Source organism: Anopheles aquasalis, chromosome 2, assembly GCF_943734665.1.
Source record: "Anopheles aquasalis chromosome 2, idAnoAquaMG_Q_19, whole genome shotgun sequence".
NCBI lineage: Eukaryota > Metazoa > Arthropoda > Insecta > Diptera > Culicidae > Anopheles > Anopheles aquasalis.
Genome location: NC_064877.1, coordinates 75,335,647 through 75,355,414, shown reverse-complemented (window position 1 = coordinate 75,355,414; position 19,768 = coordinate 75,335,647). Strand labels below are relative to the sequence as shown.

The 19,768-nt window shown below is 49.3% G+C and overlaps 1 protein-coding gene across 1 annotated transcript in view; it reads left to right on the top strand.

Moving 5' to 3' along the window:
- The window catches only part of LOC126571006 (uncharacterized), a 44,542-nt gene that overhangs the window by 18,390 nt on the left and 6,384 nt on the right, over positions 1–19,768 (top strand). Inside the window, exons 2-8 of the mRNA XM_050229199.1 lie at positions 1,778–2,384; positions 2,549–3,682; positions 7,360–7,496; positions 7,673–7,820; positions 15,949–16,122; positions 18,240–18,399; positions 19,620–19,761. Of these exons, the coding sequence (XP_050085156.1) occupies positions 3,256–3,682; positions 7,360–7,496; positions 7,673–7,820; positions 15,949–16,122; positions 18,240–18,399; positions 19,620–19,761 (1,188 nt within the window). The 5' untranslated portion in view covers positions 1,778–2,384; positions 2,549–3,255. The remainder of the gene's footprint in view (positions 1–1,777; positions 2,385–2,548; positions 3,683–7,359; positions 7,497–7,672; positions 7,821–15,948; positions 16,123–18,239; positions 18,400–19,619; positions 19,762–19,768) is intronic.

Genomic DNA, 19,768 nt, shown 5'->3' with positions numbered 1-19,768 from the left:
CCACCACCGGTCGGCCGCCGGAGATTCAATTTCCGGCTTCATTGACTTCGCTTCGCAAGTTCACGAAAGACCGGGGCGCAAGTTGAGTGTGAAGCGCTCGATGTTACAATCTAATTCTCACCAGCACCCACTAGCCAGCCACTCCCGCGCACAGAGATTGTTTCCATTTTCACCCAAAAATCGGTGGCCGTCCATGGCATAGTTTGTTTCGCATAGTATGCGTGGGGAGGGTGCGATTACCTAATGGAGTGTGCACATACCATAAGACAACACCAACTAGAAGACCCCGGAACGGAACAGTTATTAGCGAATGGCCACGGCACGGTACGGGCATCGTTTGCGCACTGTACTGGAAAGATAATGATGCTAATAATATCGGGGATACTCTTGGCTTGGAGGTTGGTTTGGCCTTCGCCAAAACTTACCGCAACACCCGGTCCTCGGCACCGCTGCGGTAGCCGGAAAGTTTCGAAAGAAATGTTCGATAAAACACGGTCGAATGCGTAGCCAGCCCTACTGGGGCCCTCCCAGTAGTGCTCTCCGGTCGATGATACGCATTAACCTCACCGACACGGCAGATACGCTCCAGTTGCGGGTTTGCCTGCAGCAAGTCAAAGTGTTAAGGGTTTTATCGGGCATAAGGCGCAACGGGTGGTAAGCGGAAACCCCCCTGTTTTGAAAGCTGAGATACTCGCTTTGAAGGAAACCCAAATTGAATCTCGGCGCTCTCTCTCTCTCTCTCTGCCCAGCTCTTTGATTGGCCATTTGGCAGGCCTTTAAAGGCCAGATATCGATCCATTAAGCATTAACTTGATATTGGAGCAGCAGCAGCAGCAACCGAAGTGGCAGCAGCAGGAGCGCCCTCTTGGTCGGTCCGTCGGGATCTTTTTGCCAATAATCATTCATTTACCGTTTATCGTTATCTCTCATAACGCCACGCCAGACGGAACGCATATTGCACGAGAACAGTCGCGCGGGCAAAGGAGATAAATAACAAATTGAACTGCCCATTAAGCAAAACGTTGAGCGCGACGCACCCTTATGCGTGGCGATCGCGGCGAAGAGCAACGAAAACTCTTCTCGTACTGCGGCTCTCCGTGGTCCTGTCCCTGGACCTGAGGTTTTCTTTTTTTGTTTTATCCTCCCTCCACCCTCCCCGTCCCGTCATAATGTCCGAAAGTTATGTTCTTAATGATTATTACCTTGTGCTTGTCCGGGGCGGGCTCTCAGACGATCCGTAATTGCTTGTTCCGTCCACGATGCCGATCGTGCGCTCGATGCTGGTGTCGAATGACAAATGGTGCGTATCCGTAGCTAGCTATTAAATCAGCAACATAACTGATAAAGACATATCAGTTCGCGCCACATAAAAATTAATCGCCGAGCGTGCCGAGCGCATGCAAAACGGTCGCCACGACATGGTTGTCCCCTGGTTTCACCCGAAAAAAATCATTTCTCGCGCGCTCTCTGTTGTCCTCCTTCCAAGCAGCACAAGGATTCACATTGTTTCACTTCACGCGCGCGCCCCCAAAAGCACGACAGCCACGACCACGGAACGACGCTGTATTAAATTATCAAAATCCCATGTTCTCCCGTTGTCGCTGTCGCATTAAGCGAAATTTATTCTTCCATAAATTACTAGATTGCTTCCCGGTGCGGACCTCGTGCGCTCCATGGAACCCACGGAGCTACATGCGGTGCTGCTGCAGCTGCAACAACACGCTTCTTACGTTCTCCATTTTGCTTTCTCTCTCTCTCCTTCTCGTGTGCATTTCAGCAACAGCATCATCGCTTGAGACAACTCACCAAGGAACCCCTGGTGTCTCTAAAGTAGGACGTTTGGATCAGCGACCCCCTGAACCGTTTGTGATAGAAATTTAGTGGCCAACGAACGCAGCGGCCAGGGTGCATCTTCGCGAAGACACGAAACACATTGCCATTTGGGTGCCATCGGTGGCATGATACGTGGTATACGGACAGAGGGCACACGCCACTACGATACAGATCGGTTCCACGGGAGCATCAGCAGCACCAGTAGCAGCAAGGACTCGGCGCTCAACTGATTGCCAGCCTCCCTGATGGCATTATGCTAATGGCTACGGCCACCATCAGCGGACCACCAGTGACAGACGCCTAGTGTGGCCCGTCAGTGTCAGTCCTCGCTCACTCTCTCTCTCTCTCTGTGTTGCGAACGTATGCTTCGGACGTGGCGTCAGAGAACTGCGAGCGGGTCATGGAGTTGACGAAGGGATACCGTCAATCGTCAATAAAGCGTCACTCGCCGCAACTAGGCCGACCACTAGTGTCTGTGATATCACGGTGCATCTAGTCGAGGTGCATCGATCGAATCGTCGTCTTCGTTGCCAGTCGCCAGACAGAAGGAGGTTAGTGATCCAGCGCAGCGACATAGGATTGTCTTCCGGAAAGAATTCTCACGATTAACTCCAAGATTGTCATCGTCATCGCCCCAATTGGCGTAGAGTAGAGAGAAAAGGAACAGATTCCGTAGGTTCCTCGCGAAAGCTAAAGATGTATCCCGGTTATCCAGTCCAGGCGCACATACCGCAGATCGGAACCTTGGCCGGACAACAGTGTATGTACCGTAGCTACCCGAACCTACACCACCAGTCGTCGGTGCCCTATCCGTCGCGTGCCGGCATCCACCAGGCCACTCCAGCCTCCTTTCCCCAACAGTCGATGACCCTCCCATGACACTACAGCTACCGTCAGCAGCAGCATCAACCACCACCACCACCACATTATACCCAACAACAACCACAACAACAGAAGGCCACACTCCCCGGAACGACCACCGGTACCAGTCCTTTCCCGGCGAAGAAAAACAATTGCTACTACTGCAACAACAACATCAACCTCACCTGCACCTGTCTGTCATCGAGTGCGCTCGGGTACTTTTACTCGACCTCGCGGACACTCCACTCTTCCGCCCCGTCGACACTCAACCGAAGGCGTTCCTCGATCCGCAATCCACCCGGGAGTGTATCGTTTGCCGCTGACAGCCACGTGCTCACGTCTGCCGCCGGTCAGCAGTACTCGTACTCCTCACTGCCACGTCACTGCCGAAGTTACAACAGTCAGCCACCGTCCCGTACACCGTCGACCGTTGCCGTCGGTGTGCAGGCACCTTCCCCACCGAGTACCCAGCAACCACCACCACCACCACCGATCGTGAAGACACTAACAGCACCGGTGAAACGATCCCAGCAACACCAGGAGTCACAGGTGGATGAAGAGATGCTTGGGCTGGCAAGCGACGGTAAACCGCTCCGGGATGAGGCCGTGACCGGTGACGAGGAGGAAGAGGAAGAGGAAGATGATGAGCTCGAAGATCCGAACGGTGACTCACCGGCAATGTCGGCGTCGCCACCGCCAGCACCACCACCACTGCCACCACCGATCCGAAATGGTTGCCAACGGTGTCGCTTCTCGATGGCGTCCGCCAACTCGACACTTAACCGGTCACACCCGCATCTGGCACATCTCGGTGGGGGTACGCTCGGATCGGGCTCGATCGGTAGTGGCACGTTGCCACGATCGCAGACGGGATTGAACCGGAATGGGGGGACGCTCGAGCGGAACCATCATATGGCCGCCAGTTCCGGGCATCTGCATACGGCGGGAACCGGTGCGTCCGGTGGTGGAGGAAGTGGCACTTATCCAGGTGGGTAGCATTATTTTATTACGGAACTTACATTTCAACTTTTTTAAGACAGTTCATGAGCTGAGTAATTTTTATTCGTACACCAAGTTATAGTTTTCCCATCAAAGGAGCCGTGGCGCAATTCGTTAAATTGTCAATTATGTCAAGTTTTGACGTTTTGAATCCTTTTGAGCTCTTAAAAATTGTTCTTTATTAACAAAAATGGTATTAAACACGTCTAACAAGACGATTTATTGAAGAAAACGCTAATATTGTTCAAGATGTATTGGAGCATTAAATGTCTAGACATAATGAATGCAACTAGGTGACAGTTAATTGCAGAATACATTCCCACATACCACACCATTGGCTTCGTGGAACGAGGACACCAAGACTAAAGTATAGCAGAATTCAAGAGAGAGAATTCAATATATGACTCACCGCATCCCTATCCTCCAGTGTCCACGTCGTCGTGCACTGGTGAGCTGACCTAGCCGCTCAAAAATGTACAGAATGGTGTCACCACACCCACAGCTAGCTAGTCCTGGCCCTGTGGTTGGTCCGTCCTTACCCATAATTGCACAGATGACATTCAAGCCATTCAACAATAACCACCATCACCTCGATACTGTGGCCTAGAAGAATGCTTTCATTTCTGTCCCCAAATCCAAACCTCACCCCCTGTGGGGTGCGGTGAATGAAAGTGAACAAAGAAAGAGCAATCTACGTGATGGAAGGGATCCAACGCGTACCAGACTAGACCAATCCTGCAGTGCTGGTGATCCCTGGAAGCCGGACAGATAGTGGTACCGCTGACCGGTGGCCTAGCAATCCCCCAAAACGTCACTGTCAGTCACTCGACGGGCGAGCAAGGTTAGGTGTGACGAACGGACCTTACCAAAAAACGGGTGGACAGTCTCGGACACTCCAGTAATAACAACACTGAGCACAGAGACCATTCTAGTGCGCCGTGTCCTAGAAGGATTCCACGTTTTATTCGTTTCAAGGCGAGTTTGCTCAACCCTCACTGAAGCAAGCGAACGAATGTGTCCTCACTCAACGTCACCATCATCATCATCATCATCATCATCGTTGAGAGCGCGATTGTGACCAAGATAAGGAATGCAGAGGACCTGGCCACCGGATGATGGGGTTTGTGATGTGTTCATATTTCAGTTCGCTCGGATGCTAACCGTACGTCTGCGTTCCTTTCGGGGACAATCGGTGTCTTCCGGGACTTCGTTGCAGCAGTCGGAAACTTTGGACAAAAATTTATATTCCTCTTCGTCAGACCGGGGCCAGACTGGGGCTTGACTTGACGTAAAACTCCGGAAAGGGCTCGGGTTTGGATCCTGAAATTTCTTTAGACCCATCAGACCGCTGCAAGGCCTCCGCCTGCCATTGTTCGGAAACACCAAACGAAGCGAACGGCCCGGTGAAAGTTAGCTTTATCCTCCTCCGCAACACCCCTGCCCACACACACTCGTGCGGGCGCGCAATTGTCTCCAGTCGTGGCGTTTGTGGCGCTGAACGCCGGGCATCATAAATAGCGAAGCGGATTAAATTTATGTGCCACGAAATGTGCCGCTCCCTCGAAACGTCATTCATCACATCCCACTTTGGGCTTTTCGAGGGCGTGGTAAGGAAGGGGGAGACATGAGGAAAGGGGTGTTGCAAAATATGCAACCAAGCGCCCCGCGTATAGTGACGATGGTGGAATGCGCTGGCAATGTCACTGTGGCGATGGAGTGATGGCCAGGAAATGGAGGCGTGCATGGGGGCGCGCGCGCTTGTGTGGAACGTGTGAAACAATGCAGTGTTATGCAGACGCTTGGTATCCATCGTTTCCAACCCAACTACCCCGCAAAGAGGGGAGGGATACTATCGGTTGATCTCAGAGATCATAACAAAGCGCTCAATTATGGTGGTTTCGTCTCCGTTGATGTTGATGACGCCTTGTGGCACTGCCTGTCTATGTGTGTGTTTATGGCGGAAAATGATTAATTAGGCCACATGAAACTAATCGTGTGTGCATTGTTTCAGGCACCGCTGAACCGCTCCGCAAAGCAGCTTTCACTGATCCCGCACAGGGTGCAGGAGCATAATTATGCTTCAGGTTCTGAGCTGAGCTCCATGCGTCCAAGAATGCCATGAAATGAGACTTTCTCGTTGAACCACACACTGCACAAGGTTGTGTTGGTCACGAGAAGGTAAAATAATCCGGCAACCGAGTCGAGATGGTTTGGTACAGCTTCATTGTTTTGTGGTTGGTTGGCCTAACAGTTTTGAGGCCAAACGACATAAACCGAATGCTGGCGCGCTTCCGGTAGAAAATTAGTTTTCCTCGCCGCCTACTGAGTGAATGTGTAAGTGAATGTGTGTAAACAACTTTGCCTTTGGTGGCTCCCAAAAATTACTGCTCGTAATGCGGTTTTACGAGGCCGGCGAAAGGGGGGTGGGGGGAGGAGCTCGGTCAGCAGAAAAGGACTCGCTTCATTTGAACGTTACCTTGCATTTGTGTGGTGGTATGTGTGCACATATTATTCCCTGCAGCTCCATTCCACCTGAAGCCTTGGAGCCTGTTCGCCTTGATGAAGTTTAAAATGTAACGGCCACACAACACAACAGGCAAGTTTCGCCATTCGTTCATGTTTTAGCCATTATTTATGCATACGCCAGCAGCAGCTTTAAAGCCGTGGGAGTTTTCACTGGGATCGTAAAAAAAGAGATGAAAAACTTTCCCTCCTCCGGCTCTGGCGAGGTAGCAGTGGTTGCTAGATGGTAGGTGGTAGGTACACGTAGTAGCAGCCAGTAGCTCAGGCAATCCCGGGGCAACCCCGGCCCTTTGATTTATGAGCTGTGAAGGTGAAAATAATTGTATTTTTGCAAACGCTTGCTCTCGGATGTTTTCTTGTTTTTTTTTTCGCTGTTTATCATCAGCAACTTTGTTGCCATTTGCTGTTGCTGCTGGTGCGTATCAGTAGCTAACGGGAGTGTGTGATAACACACATTCAATTTATGGCCACAAACGGTGACTAATTTCGAAATGATTGATAAGCTACCATGCACCCATGCTGTGGCTTCAATCTCTGCTGTGATAATTGTGGTAGTTGTGAATAATTAAAACCCTTCTCGCTGCTCACTGGATTCCTGCTACTAGGTAATGTCATCAATATATTATCAATGAAGGTTCACTACCTATCCTAGCGATATCACTACATTGCTGCATTTTATGTTGCTTCTTGAAAAAGTTTCACGATAAAATATCAAACAAAGGGATTCATCAAAATTACTTTTTTTTTGCATTCCGCTTTTATCACGAATTAAAATATAAAAACGAACGCACATGAAAAGCGTGGCCGGAATACCGGAAACAAAGCGCGAGGTGTTATGCTGCGGTGGGTTGGGATCTCGGTTTTTTTTTTCATTCCAGACCAAAATACATGGTAAATGAATTTTTGATCGAAAATTGATATCAACCAGCGTCACCAGCGTGGCAGCTGTCGGAGGTGTAGGTGGGGATGGCAACTACGAATACGCCATACAGCGCACCTGCCGCCACTCCATTCCATTCATGAAACATTCTGCAAACACATACGCACAACACACTGCCAATGGGTGTTGCCTGTGGTTCTTTATTAATTTTCTTCTTTTTCCCCATTTTTCATTCGTATCTCTTGTGTTTCTCGGCATCGTAGCGGGCTATGATCGGAATCGATTGCTGGACGAAGAGGACTCCGCCTATCCGGCGTTGCTCGAGCGCGAGCTACACTCTCTGCACCGGAATGTGCCGGCACTGCGTCGAGCCGGTGTCGATACGACGGCGATCCGACAGGTAAGGCATTCCGATGTTCCGCCACATCCGCCAAGTGACAGAATCACCGGCGATGAAACACCAGCACTCACTCGCTCTCTCTCGCTCTCTCTCGAGGGACATTTAACATTGTTTTAACTTTTCACGCGACGCACTCAACGCCGGACGGGGCTGTCCTGTTCTGTTTATCGTTGCAGCACTTCTACCCCGATGGTGGCTGGGGTTGGATCGTCTGCGGGGTCGCTTTTCTGGCCCACGTTCTCACCACTGGCTTCCAGCTGTCGTTCGGTTTGCTGCTGCTGTACGCGATACGCCATCTGGGTCACGAGGTGAATACCGAAACAGGTTAGCGAGCACCACCATTTTCACCTTTTTCTCCGTTTTTCCTATGATTTTTTTAGGGTTTTTTTTTGTTATTTGTATAAATACTACATTTCCTCGTGTGCGATCTGTAAATGTTACATTCCCTCTCAGTCCCTCCAGGGGAAACACAGAAACGAACGGCTATAAGCTTTAAAAAATGGAAAACACACGCAACGGTACTCAAAATACACTTCCGGGATAGGAAAAAAGCAAGGAAAAACTTTTCTCGAACCTGTGGAAAATGCTTCAGGAAATGCGCGAAAACTGTTCTCTCGTTTTTAATGCCAGCAGCAGTCAGGAGTCACCTGCACACATCGCCCTGGAGCACAGAATGCTTTTTTATCCATTTGAAACATTTTGTACGAAAAAAGGTGCCTCGCAATCGCGCGGAATGGTCAATAGAAGGTGGAAAATGACTCGAACTCGAGGCTAATGTTTAACACAAGCACCTCGCTTTGAGACGAATGCCAGATCTATTGAAACGAACAGTTGCTGTTGATCGATTTTCAAGAAAAATTGCGATACAATGAGAAGCTCGAAGTCCCTGAGCTAAATAATTGAAACGAGTTAAGTAGAAATCGTCGTATAATCGAATCAACCTCCGTGGATGAATAAACAATAACAGTGCAACATGGCAAACCATTTGGTAGACGATTACTCACGTCACACGCCGGTCGAGCAGCTCCGAGCCTTAGCTGTTTTCGAATTCCGGTCTAGACCGGACATAAAATATGCCAAAGATTAGATAAAACTATGGTGCTGGAGATCGGGGCGCCAGATGAGCAATCCGAAAGCGGAAAAAACGATGAGAGAGAGCTTAGAATCACATCTGCACCATCTCGGTGCGAGTTCTCGGAATTCAGAACGGAGGAATAAATAAACCTTAGCTCATGAATTTTACACTTCATTCGGTGGCCGCTCCAACTGCAACTGTAGCTGTAGGATCTGGTTTCGCATTTTGGTTCCAACGACGTTTTCCGTTCCGTTGGTCAACTGGCCCACTAGTACGAGCAGCACGAACCACACGTGCCACACGGACGAGAGACCACCATAAATCAGCACCATCCAATGATACTGCTGGCGCTTCTGTTGCTGCTGATGCCGCTGATGGTAGCGCTGCCCATGGTCCTGACCATGGTCCTAGCTTGTGGTGCTTCGATAATAAATAGATATAAATAAATATTATAACTTAATTTATGATATCAATGTGGTGCTGTGAAGTGGGTAACGGCGGTGGCACGATGGCACTCTCTCTCCCTCTTTCTGCCACCTCTACTCCCCATCCCCTCATTTGTCTGCTGGGCTAATCATTTACCGAGAATCATTATGGTAGCCCTCGAGACGGGACGAGGAGATACCGGACTTTCGGAGCACGTGTCCCGATGGCACGTGCTACACACGTTTGTTGTGCGTTGTCCTGGCGAGGAGTGGACCAGAGCCCAAAGCACAGAGATCCGTACTCTGCTTGGACTCTGTGATAAATGAGAATGAGCCGTGGTATCTCTTATCGCGGACTATAAGCAGCGAAAGATGAAGATCGATTAGCTGGTTGGAACTTAGTGGCCACTAAGCGGAATATGGTTGGCGTTTAAGGCGTCAGATGCTGTTAATAAATGAGACACAATCTCAGACCCTCACAAGAAATCAGATCCTATGTTCCGGATCATTCAACATGCAATCGTTTTAACCTCATTTTGTAGTTCTGGACCAACGGGCAATCGTAAGGACACTGATCCTTCGTTGCAAAACAATTCACAATCTCTTCCGGAACTGATTGGGAATGACACTCAGAAGACCTGTGTCAGGGGCAAAACAATTCCCTTTCTCCCACCACAATCCATCAATCTGTTTTGCTTTGCCAAGGGATGTTTGAGATTCCAGAGAGAGATTTCTTCCGTCTGTTTTTTTGTCTCTCCCATCATGTCCCAACGAATCATCGGATGGGGATGCTTCAGGTCTGTGATTCTAATTTTGTTTTTCTCACACCCAAAAACACACCAAAGCGGATTGACGCATCGCACGCAGAGCAACGTACAGATATTGTACCATCCTACGCAAAGGGCAGATCCTTTTTTGCCTCCCAAAAACACACTCCTTCGACCCGGCTCGCCAGCAAAGCTTGACAGATTGACAGTTCAAAAGACGACGATGAACGTGTGCAAGATTGCTTCGCTTCGCATCCCCCATCCGCCTCCAGGGGCTGACGAATGCAAACCCTTCTTCGCAGAAACGGTCGGAAGGCAGGGAAGCCTTATTCCTCATTCCAGTCCAATCTGTCATCCGGAGTTCGGCCGGTTGGTGGTGGATTTACAGATGACGTGTACAGAAAAAACACTCAAATTGCATTTGCACAAGCTTAAACCTCGGCGACAACACCCTCTGCCGCCAACAAAGGGAGACAGTGATAGTGGTTCCTGGGAATTCCGGGATTTGTAGCAGATGGTAAAGCCAAGACAAACGGTGTCGGTGATCGGTGTTCAGAATCGGATGGCCATCAAACGGGGAAAACGTAACAAAAGGGGGCCAGGACAGGAAGGCGACGCGCAATGCGACCAAAAGTTTGCTTCGTTCCTTTGCCGGCATTTGTTTTGCCCTTCGTGGACTTGTTTTTTGCTGCCTTCTGCTTGCTGGAATGCATTTCCAGTTGTTGTTTACGGATATCGTTTCCTTTTCTTCACGATGCGGAGAAGGAGAAACTTTCCTACACCCGCACACCAACACACTACTTTATTGTTCCAAATCCCTTCTTAGGGAGGCCATCAGCAGCTTGTTCTGGAAGGCATGTCGCTTCCTTCTTGCTGCAGAGTAGCTTTAATACCTGAAGGTATTTTGCAGCAATCAACTTATGCTACACGACATGCTCGTCGATGATTGATTGATGGTTAACGATTAAATTGTCATTTTAATCCCCTAAACCGTTGCCAACGACGACGTTGACGACAATGTCACTTGAAATTGACTCAAGCACCTGCGTCTATTGATCAATTAACTATCCAAACACATTACCTGGGGATTAATCGAACACTCACTCGATCGTGTGTGTTTATATGACGTGAATTTTCACGAAAAAGGCGCCAGCAATTAGCAAAGTCTCAAGTGTTTTGAGCCCATTCTCCTCGCAAACGTTCTCAACACAGCAATCAATCACGGAGCAATCACTCCAAACCGCACAAACCAGCGCATTCCACGAATCACTCTCAATGTCCTCACGTCGTCAGACTCCCCATACCGGGGAGTGTGTTCCACTGCAAACTTTTGCGCCCAAATGACGCCAATCATTCCACACTGGTAACACTCTGTTGCTGCTGCTGGTACGACGGTGGCAATGCCGGTGGCCAACAATGATCGTTCCAGCATTGATTGATGATGTGTCGTTAGAAGTACGTCACGTGGCGTTCGGCTAATCTGTTGCTGAAAACTTCCTGTAATCCTTGCCGCCCCTGCACCGCTTACGTGTCGATAAAAGCATCGTTGGAGCCAAACGATTGTTTCTCGTTTCGTCGTACGTGTACACACCCTTGATAATTTATGCGACTTTTTGGAGAGTGGGTGGCCGTCTGATTGATGCTAGAACAAGGCGATGAAGGAGTTTTCCATTTGATTTGTGAAACATAAATTGAACTTGTTCTACAGCGGGAGTCGCGTGTTGAGTTCATTGCTGAGTCAGCATGAGAGCTTAGCCATAAAGTAAGTTGAAAAGAAGTCATAACTCCAACGGAAAACCAGAGCATAACGACACGCAGCGTGAATTCGCTGTTTTTTGGGAGCATGGGGACTTTTTTTCTATTTTCAAACCGGGCCCAGGTTCTCCATTCGATCCACCGACAGGACAGATGTGACACACAATCAATTTTGCTCCAAATTTTTGCTCCACCAGGGCCAACAGGGGGGCAACCATTGTTACGACGAGTTGAGGCAGAGGCGAAGCTACAATAAATCAACATAACAACACGCTGTACGGTGCACCGGTCCGGCCGGTGCTCCGGTGGCCATTATTTATAATTAATTGACAGTGTTATTTCAACTCTCTCCCTCTCGCTCGCAACGTCCAAACAACACAACAACAACGGCGGCACCACCGTGCGACTTACAAACGGAAAACAATAATACTTCCGAAAGCGCAATTCGCACTCGCTCACCACTGCGCGCACACTAACGAACGAATACCGGTCGGTTCGTTCGTGTTGTTGTTTGGCAATCTGCCAGCTAAACTACACTCATAACTCATCTCGCACCATGGAAAAGTGTGGTGTTGGTGGTGCGTTCTAGCGCCCCTTTTTTATATCTCCGCGCGACTCAAAGGCGTAACGGATGGAATTAAACGGGAAATAGCCCTTGCACGATTTCCCTTGGGTGACATTCAGTGACCTCCTTGCTCTGTCTTTGCACTTCGGAAGCAAACAACTCTATCAGTGTGTTGCCATTGTAAGTGATTTGAAATTCAAGAAAGCACAATCTTGGGCATTCTTTGCGATGACTGTTAAGGAATCAACAATTTTCTTTTATGCTGCCTCTGTCTTATGTGGGTCTGCAGAGAGTTTAAATGCCCTTTTCCTCAGTGGTCTCCCTTATGACATGCAGTACGACAGTCGTTGAGGCACGTTTTTCCACTTTTCATTCTGATGGAGGCGCATGGTGCCGGTGCTTTTTTATTGATTTAACTCCAAAAGGATCACTTCACGGAACAATATACACACGTGACTGTTCTAAGGTGCCACCTTTAGGGCACATTTTCCCTATAGGCCACTCTGGAAGTCGCATGGTGGGTGTCATCGAACAGATTAACACGTTGGCCCATGGAGGCGCATGGTTGCAGGCTTTTTGCACGCCCTTTTCACCTTTTCATCGCTGTCTGGTGCTTTGACGATACTGTTGTTTGGTAAGACGGTTTTTAATCTTTCAAAAGAGCCACTTGAAGCCACGTATGCTGCTCGTTCACTTCGTCTATTTCCGTTCCGTTGCTGTTGTTGCCCCTTTTCGCATTCCACGAAGTACGATTTAATCGACCCACGCGCACTGAGAAGACCTAAGAATCAGTCGGCCGGGCCGGAAACAAATCCTTTTTACGGTACGATTGGATTCGTACATTCGTTCGTTCGGTCGGTCGGATGTTGTTTGTTGTTTATACTTTGCAACACGCGAGTGCTACTCACACCATTGTTTCGTAGATCGTTTTTCCATCCCATCCCTCTTTCGCGTGTGCCCGTTTTCTGAGCAAAACATAATTCCTCTAGCAGCACAGATTCGAATCGTTCCATGAACCTTTCCGGAACCTCCGGCAACGGTCCTTCGGTGAAGAAGAATCCCATTCACATGTTGATTGGATCGCAATTGGACGAACGTAACGCGATTGTGGTGTACCGGGGTGAGGGGGGGGGGGGGGGAAGGGCACACTCTAAATTGAAAAGCATCCGGAATGCGCGTAGCCCGTATGCTATTCTGATTGGGGAACAACGGGAGAGCATGAGTGCGTATGATATGCTCAGGGCGCGCGGCAGATGGTGGCAGTTGAGTGCTGACAGAAGAATGCCTGACGCTTCGTTACTTCTCTTCATTAGCTAACGAAGCCAATCGGACGCTGACGGCTAACGTCAGCAGATTTTCGCTTTTGTGGTTTTGCTGATAAATGGTTTCACCATTTTGGTTGCCACCCATTAGGCAGCCTGAAGTAGCCTCAAGTGTTCTACAACTTTTCAATGATGAATTATGTTACTTTCGGCCAAAGGCTTTGTGGTTAGAAGTAGGAGATGCTTGTTTTGTAAAAGAAGATGAATGTTTTCTCATAGCCTAAAAGTTCTCAACTTTTTGCGGCTTCGATTGTTTCTGAAAGTAATGAGCTATCGATACTCTGTTGCCACGCCAATCGAGTGGAAAACAGAAGCAGCTGTTGTGCTGCTGTTTCATAGCTGCTGGAGATAAACCACAGCCGCTTGTTCTCCATTCAGGTCAACCAAAAGCGATTGATTTTGACAATTGGACAAAAGGCCATCCCCAAGGAAGAGCGCCCGACAAGCATTATGAGAAAGCTACGTGAAGCTAAATCGCCTTAGATCCGCCACAGGGCCACGGAGCATGGCTTGCATCATAAATCACAACAGTTCGCTTCAGCAGCAAATGGGCCAACGGGTTCCGTCGTTTGCTGTCCGCCCTGGCCTGCATTTCTCGAACCTGCATCAATCGCTTTGAACTCGCGCACACCGCGCTCCACCGGCTGCTACAAACGGGAACATTATGTTACCCGGTGCCCAGTTCTTGGGGAATGGGATGGTAAGAAGGTTTATCTCCTCGCGCCCCTTCGGTGTTTGATCCCATAAATAGCGAGGTCAAAGCGCTACCACAACATACACATAAACATCAACGGAACCAGGCTGCATACCATGATGCGCACACAGTGCACGGATCTAGGGTTATGCCTTTTCGAGCCACAACGAAGGACATTTCTGCAGCAGTAGAAAGCGCAGCAGGAACACAGGAACACATAGGGAGTTCACCAGCCCACACTACCAGCGACTCTAAAACTCCCACAGAGCAAGCGGCACTGTTGTGTGTTGCTGACAAAACCCTCTTTGTCCTGACTGCTTCGACCGCTCTTCGAAGCAAATGCCATAAGGTTAGAGTGGAGCGTACAAATGGCCCTCCCTCGGTCGTCCTCGTAGTCGTCGTCGTCATCGTCGGTGGTAACCTTACACATGGCCGCGCGGGATGCAGCAACATTTTACAGATTGTTCGGTGCGACCTCAATGCGCCATCAACAAATGGCCATCAGTGTTGTCTACTTTGTCGTCTTGTTTTTCTGCAAACCGCTCTAACCGGGGCCCGTATTGAGCTACTTTTCTCAATGCGACGTTCTTTACTGCAGATACCGGAACTGTTTTTCTCTGCCAAGAGGAAAACGACAGCGCGTTCACGAGACAGTTGCGAGCCATTGACAGGCAGGATGTTTTCGACGCACTGAAAGTGACCTTGGCCCCATCTTGCTGCTTCTGAAATTTGTCACCGCGTGTGTGACAGAATCTGTTTCTTTTTTCGGAGCAGATGGCCTAAATTGAGTGACGTAAAGAGAGAGAGAGAGAGCTTTCTTCCATTCAGAAGATGCTGAGACAACCTTACGAGGTATCACCTTTGATTGATTGTAGCACACGAAAAGCAATCGAACGAAGATTGTGACGAATTGTGAGAAGTGACACCGAGCAGTTCTCAGTACCATAATGCGCGTGATTCAATGATTGATGTGACCATCACTGGGAATCATTGCTGCTGCTGCTGCAGCACAACACAACAGTGCAGACGCTCCGTTTTAAGCGAAATCTGTCCGGTAAATGAATTATTTATTTCCATCTTTTGACCAGCTTCAGCCACTCGACGCCATTGTTTTTTTGGGGCGCCAACGAGTGCGAGAAGACACATTGGTGGTGGTGGTGGTGCTGGTGTTGGGGAGAAGTGACAATAAATTTCCTTCAGATAATCTCCCGGACAAGCGCTCCTGAGGGGAGTGAGAGGGGGCCCGGACCGTACCACATTCGTTCTGCCTTTTAACCACTTGTTAGCTGGCGGTGGCAAAATTTATGCAAATAAATAATGGCGCGAAAATGGAAGCTCGCCACCGAGCGCGCCACTGCCATTTCCTTCTTTCCTTCCTTCCTGCTGTGGGCTAAGTGAATCCATAATTCAAACCATGAATTAGATGAATCCATTGCAGGAGTCTCTGCACCGATCGCAGGACGCGACGGGATAAACGCCCGCGAGTCGCGCGGCTGGTGACGCTTTTCGGTGAAAGGCGACGAATACATAAATAAATATGAATTCATATTGGACACTTCCCTGTCCAGCATAAGGGGCACAAGGGTGTTGTGCACGTGTATTTGGCTACCAATGGCGCAGCGGGGGGAGGGGGGGATTGAAGCCAATTCATAATTTTACGAAGATCCTCTCCCTGCGTTTCAATGTCTCGAACGAAGCTGCGCACCTGCGTGCGCTCTACCTGCGGGCCCTTATAATTCCATTACCGATGCTTATTTACTCAGCCCACCAGCGCCACGGTGTTCTCTTTGTTCTGCTTCTCCTTCTTTTATTTTTTTCTTCTTTCTTTCGCTCGTTCTCTACACCACAGGATGGCTTGGTCCGGCCAGCTGGGCTATGTCGCTGTTCTCGGCCACGATCGTGGTGGCCCTTTGCCGCAGAAAGTCCACCCGGTTGACGGCCGTTCTCGGAGGGTTGGTGCTCGCACTGGGCATCCTGTTCACATCCTTCGCCACCCAGCTGCACCAGGTTGCGTTCAGTTATGGTAAGTAATGGGAGATGGAGGGAGGACAATCGTTTCAGCACGCACCGTACACAACCGTTTGGTTTACGCGGGAACTTCAATTTGCATGTTTATTGTCACCCGGGAATTGCGAGGGGGCCGCTTGTGGAACCCAGAACAACTTCCATTTCGATGAATTTTTACGGCTTTTTTTTTCAACAAATTTCGATAATTTTATTAACCCTGTGAATATTTAAAAAACGTGAAAAGGAATGTTGGATTTCATTGGTGTGAATGCTACAATTGTTATAGTAATAGGTTTGAGGATATTATCATTTACAAACTCACAAAATCTTGCAGTACTTTAAATGGATTTAAATAGTCAACAACTTAGCAGTAGAAAGAGTTTATGTAAATCTAACGTGCAGTTTAACACAAGTATACCCAATCCATGTTTTTTGCATAAAAGCTACCGAGTAAAAGATTTATGATGATGACTAGCCACAATCATTAATTTGTGTGTCCGTCTGGCCATAATTAACTGATGTACTGGAATCCTTTTCATAGAAATGGTACTCTCTTTCCTCCTCTTTGCTCCTTTCCTCGATAAGAATTATGATCATCAATTGTTGAACTCTCGGTTCGGGGAGTCAGAGAGCACAACGCCCGCATACCTAGTGAATTCTATGCCGTAAAAGCATAAATTACTAGGCCCCTTCCTTCCTCGACCAACACACCAACACACTTCCCATCCCGGCACATCGTATCGCATCGCCACGCAAGCTCTACCACATCATTATCGGAGTTATCTCGAAGAGAAAAGATACACCTACGCTGAGACCAAACTCGATGCATCTTGTCATACGATGGCCTCGGTCACAGAGATCCTCTTTTATGGCCAATTGCTCTGCCAATTCCCCGACCTAAAACCAGTCATCAGCACCATTGTTTCACTTCACTTGTCTGTGTGCAGGTGTGCAACAATTGCATCACCTACACGCATCCCACGCTCCGGTAAAAAAGTATAAAATTGTCCAGAGTTTTTTCTTTTGGTGCACCCTGCGCCCGGTAAGTTATGTCCACGGAGGGACCATTTCCCCCTGGTTCGTACAACTACGTGCCACTTGCGTAAGCATTGACCGAGATACGAGTGGCACTGAGTGTCCTTGGTTCCACATTGCTGCATCCCAAGCCAGTCACTACGCTCTGTTCGATATGTTTTATTGCATTCCATCGCAAGTCCTTGCTGTTTGTGTCCTTGCGTCCCGGGACACATTGCTATCCGGGTACACTAACTGAGGACACCGTGGAAATGGAGGGACAGTGGCTGGTGAGGAGGCTGGATCGTTATGGATTATGTTTTGCTTCTTCGCGCTTCGTCCGCAAACCGAGCATCGTGCCGTTGCGTGGCACTGTAATCAACATTGCCAGCCACACGGAAAGGACCCTAAAACGGGCGCAAAAGGCTCGACGCCGGGAACAGTTCGTTTGCTGTGGCGTATGGTCGGGCACGGTTCGTTGCCCTGCCCAGCCAACCAATCCAGGGCCGAGGCCGCAAAGCCATCGAAGCCGAAAGAATAGCGAATGTACGATTAACCCAGATATTTCCCCTGGCGTGTTCCCTGGCAGTGGTTACGTTTCGTTGACTCTCGTCTTCCCGGTGCCGTTGTGGCTCTGGCCATCGTCGATGTTCGTCGTTGTTGACCACAACCTTGTCCCTTAGGCGGTGAGCGAATTTTTGCCTAATTCCGGTCAAAGCGCTTCAGCTTCCACAGGCGACACAAGGCGATGATGTTCGCCCTGATGCCATCGGATCGGTTGATGTGCACGTGGTTAGTCGGACAAAGCAATTGTCCTTTGACCACCCGAGAACCGTTCGATGTGTCCATCTCGTAAGGACTTCCCAACTATCCCAGCGCCAGCGTACCATTCCGGACTACATCATCATCATGACCATCACCATCATCGACAGCCCGGAGGCTCCAGCGACTGGCTAACAACTTCTCCTTCGCCGGATCACTTCACTCCCGGAGGCTTTGTTTTGTCGACATCCTTTGCGGTGATCCGCCATCGCCGTCCTTCGTCAAATCGCCATCGTTCTCATCATTCTGTCTCTCTTTCTCTCTCTCTCTCTCTCTCTCTCTGTGTCTCTCTGGCAGGCGTCATCGTTGGCATCGGGTCGGCAATGGTCCGTGAGTCGGCCGCCGTTATGCTGGGACATTATTTCAAACGCCGGAGACAATTTGTCGAAATGATCACCATGTCCGGCGAGGGTGTCGGTGTGGCGCTCTTCTCCGTCATCCTCAAGGAAGGCGTCGGGTAAGTCGAGACTGCGGGACTGCGGGAGTTGAGTTGTTGTTGGGTGCGATATGGCACAGTTCCGCCCGCAGGCTAGCGACGTCTCTCCGTGTACACAGCCGTGGACAGTGTGCTGCATGAAACAAGCTCGAAAGTATTTCCACTTTTTTTCCAAGAAGAAGTTTCCATGAAGTCTACTCGATGAAAGTTTCCTGAAAATCTCAATATTTGGCATTCTAGTAACTTGATGCTGAAGGCTTCCGTGGGTCGATTTGTCTCGGCTCCCCGTAAGGCTTTGAGCAATACGATCCTTGTAACGTGATACCGAGCCAACGACTCGACAAAGGAACTCCAAGTCCAAGGTCTCGGCTTCTCCTGACCACGGCGACCACTGACAGGGGAGATGACTGGAGGAAAATCAATCAGATACGAATCTGCGCAGCGCTTCACTGAAGTGAAATCGGCTTCAATCAGCATGATGATACGAGTGATTTGCTTCTGGCTTTTCGGGCAAAGCAGACCCCAATGGAAATGAAGGACTCTGCACTTTCATTGTGTACTCGCACGCTATTCATTATCGGTTCTAACCGATTGAGCTGACACGAAAGCGACGATACTGCGGTGCTTGACGAATGACTTTAGCCATCTGACTGCCAGCTCTGAATAATCTGATTTGTCATTTAATCTGTATTACTTTCGATCGTAATCAGACTAACGCCTCTTACGGAATCTTCTTATCATCCAGTTTGAGCACTTAGCCTTCCCGCGGGGGATGAAATTGCGCCTCAAAAAGCCCCGGTTTTGGAATTCAAATTCCTGCGAAACGAAACCTGTTTGAAAAGGTTTCGTTTGCGATTGGCCTCGAGTGCGAGCATTGCCCTACCTGGAAGGACCTGTGCGAGCGAGCGGCGAAGTGTTTTCTGTTCTGTTCGTAAGACTTGCTGGCCAGGGAGGAGAGGGAGAAATTCTCGTCACGCTTAATTCCCCGTAAAGCACACTCAGTAAATAATTCCATCAATCCTTGCAATCTAACCGGAGAGTACCGGGCCTCCAGGTGGCCATGGGGGCTGGAACTTTATCACGAAAAAAGGATCTTCTGCCAACAGGCTCGTTTGATGGCTCTTTGATGTACACGGATGGACCTTGCCCGTGCTGCTGTGGTCGGCTTCGCCTGACTGTCACTTAGCTCCTCATAATCTTTCACGCCATCCTTGGTCGGTCGTTCGGTCGTTTCGTTCCAGGAAAATGGGTTGGCGCCTCGGTCTGCAAGCCGTCACCGGGCTGGTGTCGTTCAGTTTCTTCATGGGACTGCTGTACCGGCCGGCCTCGCTCTATCATCCACAGCGCCGAGCGATACTACACTTGAAAAACCAAAGGAAAAAGGTAAGAG